The sequence below is a fragment of the Lolium perenne genome, chromosome 5 (genome assembly GCF_019359855.2).
Source record: "Lolium perenne isolate Kyuss_39 chromosome 5, Kyuss_2.0, whole genome shotgun sequence".
Taxonomy (NCBI): domain Eukaryota; kingdom Viridiplantae; phylum Streptophyta; class Magnoliopsida; order Poales; family Poaceae; genus Lolium; species Lolium perenne.
This window is the reverse complement of record NC_067248.2, coordinates 77988452-77996427: the sequence shown is the minus strand read 5'-3', so window position 1 is coordinate 77996427 and position 7976 is coordinate 77988452. Positions and strand designations below refer to the sequence as shown.

The following is a 7976-nucleotide window of genomic DNA, read 5'->3' as shown; positions in this document are numbered from 1 at the left end:
GGCCTGATGGCGACGAAAGCACCCAAGCAACGATGGAGGAGTGCTCCAGTCGAGACGCGCGCGGTCGAGGTCGAAGGACGTGGCGATGAAGCTGGAGTCCTCCTCCGTGCGGGTGGACGCGTCGCCGAGGAAGGCCATGTCGCCGGGCGGGTGATACGTCCCAAACGTATCTATAATTTTTGATGCTCCATGCTTGTTTTGTTACAATTCTTATATGTTTTATGTGCACTTTTCCACACTTTTTAGCATTTTCTGGGACTAACCTATTAACGCAGTGCCGCAGTGCCAGTTCATGTTTTCTGCTGTTTTTGTGTTTCAGAAAAGTTGTACATGAAAGTTTCTTGGAATTGTACGAAACAAAAGCCCAGAGTCTTATTTTTCCGGGACGAAGACGGAGCCAGAAGGACACGCGCAGGAGAGCTGCCACATGGCAGTACATAGGGCAGGCGCGGCCCCACCCTTGGCCGTGTCTGGCCCTTGTACTGGCGCCTCGTCGCCTCCTTTGCTCCGCCCTTCCTCCTATTTATTCCTTGTATCGGGAAAACCCCAGAGACCAGAGCCTCCATCCACGAAAAGTTCTGACACCGCCGTCAACCGAAACCCTAGTTTGGGAGGGTTCTGCAGTCCATCCCGGCACCCTGCCGGAGAGGTAAATCACCGCCGGAGGCCTCTACATCGCCATGTCTTCATCCGAGGTGATGCGTGAGTAGTCCTCCACGGGACCATGGGTCCATAGCAGTAGCTAGATGGTTGTCCTCTCCTTGTTGTGCTTCATGTATAGATCTTGTGAGCTTCCTAACATGATCAAGATCATCTATTTGTAATTGCTACATGTTGGTTTGATGTGGATCCGATTTATAGAGAGATTGCTTTGATTGAGATTATGTATTATATTATTATGATCTTGCATGCTCTCCGTTTCTAGTAGATGCTCTGGCCAAGTAGATGCTAGCGACTCCAAGAGGGAGTATTTTTGCTCGATAGTGGGTTCATGGCTCTATTTAACCATGGGAAGTGACCTTGTTCTCTACGGTTGTAGATGTGTTGTTTCTACTAGGGAGAAAACAGCGGTGTTCTATTCAAGGGTAGTTTCATCGTTTACTTTACACACATTGCTTAAAGCAATAGTCCGTTGCTTGCAACTTAATACTGGAGGGTGTCGCGGATGCAATCCTGAACGTGAATTATTAGTTATAGATGTAGTTGGATTACGGTCTATGTATATTGTTGTAATGCCCGCATACTTTCATAGCATGTATTCTGCACCAACCATAAGCGTAGAATCTCTGTTTGTCAATTGCCCATTTGTAATTTGTTTACCCAGCATATTTATTTTATTGGGGAGGCGCCTCTAGTGAACTGTGGACCCGATCCTTCTTCTTTTAATTGCAATCTTCTACAACATTTTTTTGTTCTGTTCTCTGCAAACAATTCTTCTTCCACACGGTTCGTTTAATCCTTTGTTTTTAGCAAAACTAGTGAGCTTGACAACCTCGCTGAAAGTTGGGGACAAAGTACTTGGTTTTTGTGTGCAGGTCTCCGCGTTGCTGCTGACGCCGGCCGTGCGCCCTGCCACGAGTTGGTTCGCAACACCTTGGGAGAGAACGTTTTTCTCCTACTGGTCGATAAACCTTGGTTTCTTACTGAGGGAAAACTTCCTGTTGTGCTCATCATACCTTCCTCTTGGAGTTCCACTGAACGTTGCGCATAAATTCTCCTTCATCAACTCCACGCTCAGTAGAGGGGCGCTAGGGCATGTAGAGGACAGCACGGGGGACGAGGAAGGTCGGTCGGAGCACTCTGCGGCACAGGCCGCGGTCCACTGTCCCGCGCGCGGTGTCCCAAATGGAAGCAGTCACCACATGGCAGGGGTCACGGCAGGCACCGACAAGGTGGTCCCGGTCCTGGCACCAGAAATAGCGGCGACACGTGCGGGGATGAGCTTGAGAAAATAGGACCCGGGGCGGGGAGCGGGGATTGGGGGTTAAAACGGGCGCGGAACAGAGGGGGTTGCTGCAGCATTGACTCCGCCTTGCGCCGGGCCATACGATGTAGCTCCTGCCGCGTGCGGCGCGACAATATGCGCGTCCATCCATCTGAGCTCGTAGCCTCTCTCGAACCCCCCGCTACTGGAGCTGCAGGGGATGGGCGACCCGACGCGTCATGAAGGCACGTTGGCGTGTCGGGCAGAGCTTCATGAATGCGCCTAGCTGGAAGGAAGAAGCGCACGCGGGGATGAGACATGGAGGAGGCATGGCTCTTTAAGGCGGATGGGAGGGGCGCAAGATGCTGGAGCGGGGGTCGGTCCTTGTAGAAGAGGTGGGTGGGCAGCCTTGAAGTTGCTAGGCGCCGAGCGCGGCGTTGACCTCGGCGTAGAGCGGAGCAGAAGGCGTGTCGAGGAGGCAGGGGCCTACCACCACGATGCGCAGACGATCCGGCGGGCACCCACTGCGCGCCGGCGGCGGGGGCCGAAAGTGGAGCCGAGGCAGGGTGACGGATCCAGATCTTGCCCGGACAGCGGGGCAAGCTAAGTCCAGAAAAGCCAGGGTAAAAAACTATGGTAGGGAGGAGAGAGGTGGTGGGAGCTGGTTGGGGCTTGGGGAGGTGGAGGCAGACGCGGGAGGGCTGCCGGAGAGCGTCGGTGCCGGCGAGGCTACGCAGTGGTGCGGGGCACACGAGGAAGGGGAGGCAACGGTCATATCTTTAGGTCACATACCTTGTAGATGATCATTTGCAGCTGCAGAGATTTCTACATATTGCAGAGATACTTAGTTGGACGCAGAGGGATGTAGGTCTTGCAGAAGTTAACCGCGACGAAACGCCTGCTGCAGTTGGCGACGGAGGAACATTAGATGGTGGAAGAAAAATTTCTTCGTCATGTAGTCCTGATGTGTAGATGGCGGCAGCGCCACAATCAAGAACCGCGAGTAGGTTCTCTGTGGAGAGAGGCGGCCGCGTCAGCCGGATCAAGGAGTGACGGTGGAGACAGAGGGAGGCAACGGGGTTTGCAGGGTTTCAGGTGCGAGCTATGCGGGACAATACTGGCGTGCAGCGATGCGGGACATCCCACGCCACTTGAAACCTGAGGTGGGACCCTAGGTAATAATTAGTCGGAATCTAACCGTCACGCTTTGGAGTTCGGGCTGCAAATACCCACGCTCAAAGATTGCCAGCCAAATACACCAAAATGAACACGATCTTGTACAAAATCCAAGCAACACTGCAGCAGCTATTCTTGATGCCTGGAAAGCAGCAATATAATTTGGCCTAAGACCATAAATAATTATACTCCGTACATCAAAATTGAATAGGAATTCCACCAGACAGAGCATGAATCACCCAGTGACATTTTCAGCTTACAGTCGAAGTGACATTTTATCATCTAGTTCCAAACAAACTGGACCAGTTTCAAACAAAGTAGCCCAACAGTAACTAACACGGACCAGACTAACTTGCTGTGAAACAAATGGCATAAACCCACGCACAAAAAGTAACTCCCAAAAAGTACTCCTTGCTAATTGCATTGGGGCCTGTCTTGAGATGTGCTGTCTGACGAAGTTCCACCTCCAGCGAGTGCCAATGCCAACGCCAATTCCAATTGTCTACAGATTGGGAAGTGGTCAATAGAAATGCAATAATGCAACTGTTAGAACAAAATGCAATGTGCACGCAACGAAATAAGAAAATACAATAATACCTTTTTGTGATAGGCCCTGGGCTTTGATTCAGCCTGGACACAAGAGGGGCGCTTCTTGCAGATGCCACAGGTGGAAAGGGTCTGGAAGTTCCACCTCTAGCCAATGCCAGTTCCAGTTGTCTATGAATTGTTAAGTGTTCAATAGAAATGCAGTAATGAAAATGAAATGCAACATGGATGGAGTGAAATAAAAGGCAACTATACTTTTTTGTGATAGGGTCTGGGCTTCCATTCAGCATAGTAGGCAACGATTCTGATTTGGGAGGAGCGCTTATTCCAGCTACTGTAGGTGGGACAGATTGGGAAGTTTCACCTCCAAGGAAGGCTGATAGTCTACACATCAAAGATTTAATAAGACAAATTGTAAAACTTCAAGCAATGATGCAACTGTAATAATGAGCAGGTGCAGATGGTCAATCTCCATCTTGAAGCCGAGTCTCTCTGTCTTCTTATTTTAGAAAAAGATATAGAGAATAACTCGGTCGATCGTAGAATGATTTCGTGATCTGATCTTCATTAATACCTTCTGGCGACAGGTCCTAGGGTTTCATTCCCCAGGGTAGGCAACGAAGCAGATATGGAAGGTGAGGGCACACCTATGTCCATCCCACTTGCTGGTGTGGCACCCACATCCTCCTTACATGGACCTGCTACATGACAATAACATTAGACAGACTACATCACTATAATGTTATAATGCAGAAAAATCTATCTAACCTTCTTTGCACCCAAAAGCAAATCCTCCTTTGCATGGATGCAAAATGCCCATATGAGAAGGACATGCCTTACATGTATTGTCAATGTCATCATCAGCTGAAGACAAATCAGTCATGCGTAATCACCAAATGTAAATCAGAATCATTCATGAGAGACCAGCGAATTGTTTCACTCAATGAATACAAACAAGGGCATACCAAGTGTAATGCATGCCGTCACATTGTATGTCTTCCCTCGAGTCATGTTGACCTCAAGAAAGAAATGTTGTTGCACCCCTTTTGAAGGAAATTCTCTCTTACAGCCCACAAGATTGCAATGGTACCACATGGACTTCTTCGACATTATAGGAAATAAGGTCATATTGCTGGGAATCAAATCATACTCAGAAGCCTGATAACAAAGAAACTATTGATTAGTAAGAGACTACAAGATAAGCAGTTAAATGTCATTTGAAGTTTCAAGACAGAGGTCCTAAAAACATCTTTTGAGTTGAGGTTAAAGCAAACCGCATTCTAGACATACCTTATCTAGAAAAAACACAAGGTATCTAACAAAACTTACTGCCAAGCATTAGACATGCAAAGTGCATAGGAGCTTAGGAGCTACACATGAGACCTTATGCCAGCTTATTTTATCTATACATAGTTGCATGGTGTACAGTCTCGCGAACATGATTCGCATGCCAGGGAAGCTTCCAAGCCCCATTATTCTAAGCTGTGTCATACCGTGTGGCAACATGCTGTCCTACAGGAACAGTTCCAGAATTCCAGTACACAGTTGGATATAAACATGAAATCGGTATTATTTTCAGGCTCACTTTTGCACTAGGTGTAACTATAAACAATATAAATGATAAAATATCAATGAAGGAAGTAACTCATCACCATGTTTTGAACTTTCCGATATTCCATAGCAGCATTCCAGAGGGCATTTTCTCTCTCGAGCACAATCTCCTTATCAACAGGCCTAGAACAAAAAAAAAAGGAAAATTACATTTAACCGTAACTAATCAGGCTAAGCTAAGAAAAATAGTTTGAACAGGTCATTCAAAAAATAAATTCTGCAACAAAAAAAATTGCAAGTACCCAAATTATTCACACAGCACCCTGATAAAGAATGACAATGGAGTGGAAAACCCCACAAAGGTATACCATCAATGATTTACTCTGGATGTTGACATAACAGAAACGCCATTTGCATATTCAAGCATAATACTTACTCATTTCCCCACTTGATTTCATCACAGTTACTCGTGCGGTTGACCAAGTGGCGCACATCAACTTTGCAGTACACGATTTCGATAAGCTGGCCCGTCCTCCTCAGGACTTCCATTCCTGATTGCATAATTTTGTGCCACTTCTCTTCCGCGGCTTCAATCTCTGCCCGTTCCTCCTTGTCCCGCTTTTCTTTGTCCTCTTTGTATTGAAGGTATGGAAGCAAAGATGGCTTGGTGGGCGGGAGCGGCTTGGTGGACCGGAGTGGCTTCCTGGACGGGAGTGGCTTGATTAGCACATCCACTGGCTCAAAAGTAGTTGTGGGCACAACTAGATCTTCCAATTCCATCGAATTCTGCACAGATCAGGACCGTGTCAAGCACAAAAGAGCAAGGAACAGAAAGGCAAGTGTGCTAACAGGGCATCATATGGAGGTGACATTTCTTAACCAGAAAACTCAACTCAATAACTCCATAACCTCAATCAACACTAACGTTTGCACATGAACAAATAATTTCAGTTCGCAATTTCAGGTACCTACGACATCCTATCAAACGGAACGCGACCCTAGTGCGCAAAAACTTACGCCCAGATCAAACATTGAGTGAAATTAGTAGATCCAAACCCGTAGCTGTATGCCCCCAAGCAGGCAAAGCAGAACTAAAATAACACACCAATTTAAGTCGCTAAAACTCTGCTGGCAGGCTAATCCACGAAGAGAGAAACAGCGTGTGGAGAAGAAACGGGGATAACCTGCTATGTCGCGCGGGGGGCGGCGGAATCGTGCGTCGGGATCGTCGGGGAAGGGCCGGCGGCGGAATCGAGCGTCGCGCGGGCAGCGGGGGTTTCTCCACGAGAGGCCTGGGCTTCGCCACGACGGGGGTTAATAAGAAGGGTTCAATAATAAGAAGGGTCGGAGTCGGATGCCGTCCGTTCGCGGATAACGATGGAGCCGGTTCATGTACGAAATCTATTTCTACTCGGTACGGTGAAAACAGAAGTGAATATCTTTCATATGTATCTAAGGATGCGTAATTCAATCAAATCACCCCATCTCAAAAAAAAAAAATCAAATCACCCAGTCCTCAACTAACGTCCCGGCCCGAAGCTCGAGCCGGTTGTCCCCTAGTCTAATCTAGGGTTTCTATCCTCCGGCGGTTTACCCTGCCGTGAGTCTCCCTTGCCATGGGATCTCCCGTCGTGAGTCTTCCCTGCTGCGGGATCTCCCGCCGCGAGTGCGTCTCCGAGTCGGTTTCTCCCTCTCCTATAGTTTCCGGCGGCTTGATGACCCAAGTATAGGGGATCGCAACAGTCTTCGAGGGAAGTATTACCTAATTTATTGATTCGACACAAGGGGAGACAAAGAATACTTGTAAGCCTTAACAGCGGAGTTGTCAATTCAGCTGCACCTGGAAACAGACTTGCTCGCAAGAGTTTATCAGTAGCAACAGTTTTATAGCGATATGATGAGTGAAATAACAACGACATTGGAATAAAGACGAGATAGTGATTATAGTAAACAAAGAGATTAAAATCAGAGGCACATGGATGGATGAACGGGCGTTGCATGGATGAGAGAATTCATATAACAATCATGGTAGGGCATTTGCAAATAGTAATAAAGCGGTATCCAAGTACTAATCAATCCATAGGCATGTGTTCCGTATATAGTTGTACGTGCTCGCAATGAGAAACTTGCACAACATCTTTTGTCCTACCAGCCGGTGGCAGCCGGGCCTCTAGGGAAACTACTGGAAATTAAGGTACTCCTTTTAATAGAGTACCGGAGCAAAGCATTAACACTCTGTGAACACATGTGATCCTCACATCACCGCCTTCCCCTTCGGTTGTCCCAATTTCTGTCAATTTGGGGCCTCGGGTTCCGGACAGCAACGTGTGTATACAACTTGCAGGTAAGATCATAAAACAATGCATATCATGATGAAACAATAACATGTTCAGATCTGAGATCATGGCACTCGGGCCCTAGTGACAAGTATTAAGCATAACAAGTTGCAACAATATCATAAAAGTAACTTCTACGGATACTAGGCACCATGCCCTAACAATTTTATGACTATTACATGATCAATCTCATCCAATCCCTACCATCCCCTTCAGCCTACAGCGGGGGAATTACTCATACATGGATGGGGGAAACATGGCTGGTCGATGGAGAGGCGTCGGTGGTGATGGCGGTGATGATCCCCTCCAATTCCCCGTCCCGGCGGAGTGCCAGAACGGAGTTTCTGGTCCCGAGACGGAGTTTCGCGACGGTGGCGGCGTACTGGATGGTTTCTGGCGACTTCGACTTCCCGTCTCGCGTTTTTAGATCGAAACCCTTAAGT

At 47.8% G+C, this 7976-nt stretch overlaps 1 protein-coding gene across 2 annotated transcripts; it reads right to left on the bottom strand.

The window, feature by feature from the left end:
• Nucleotides 1-3293: 3293 nt before the first annotated feature.
• On the bottom strand, nucleotides 3294-6506 carry LOC127304726 (uncharacterized). 2 transcript variants are annotated; one of them, XM_051335331.2, is made up of 9 exons: nucleotides 6382-6506; nucleotides 5634-5983; nucleotides 5299-5380; nucleotides 4612-4804; nucleotides 4415-4510; nucleotides 4221-4347; nucleotides 3902-4030; nucleotides 3698-3817; nucleotides 3294-3602 (listed from the first exon to the last, which is right to left on the bottom strand). In XM_051335331.2, exons 2-9 carry the CDS (start codon nucleotides 5975-5977, stop codon nucleotides 3515-3517), a joined length of 1179 nt encoding a protein of 392 aa, XP_051191291.1. In that variant the 5' UTR covers nucleotides 5978-5983; nucleotides 6382-6506; the 3' UTR covers nucleotides 3294-3514. The 2 variants fall into 2 exon arrangements, with proteins under 2 accessions (XP_051191291.1, XP_051191292.1); XM_051335332.2 differs by having other exon boundaries at nucleotides 4221-4344.
• Between the last annotated feature and the right edge of the window lie 1470 nt (nucleotides 6507-7976).

Excerpts from the sequence above, each read along its gene's own strand:
- LOC127304726 (XM_051335331.2), bottom strand. The coding sequence starts at position 5,977 with ATGGAATTGGAAGATCTAGTTGTGCCCACAACTACTTTTGAGCCAGTG. Across the intron at positions 4,031-4,220 it reads CTAGGACCTGTCGCCAGAAG|ACTATCAGCCTTCCTTGGAG; the intron begins GTATTAATGAAG and ends TTTGATGTGTAG. Across the intron at positions 3,818-3,901 it reads CCAGACCCTATCACAAAAAA|ACAACTGGAACTGGCATTGG; the intron begins GTATAGTTGCCT and ends AACAATTCATAG.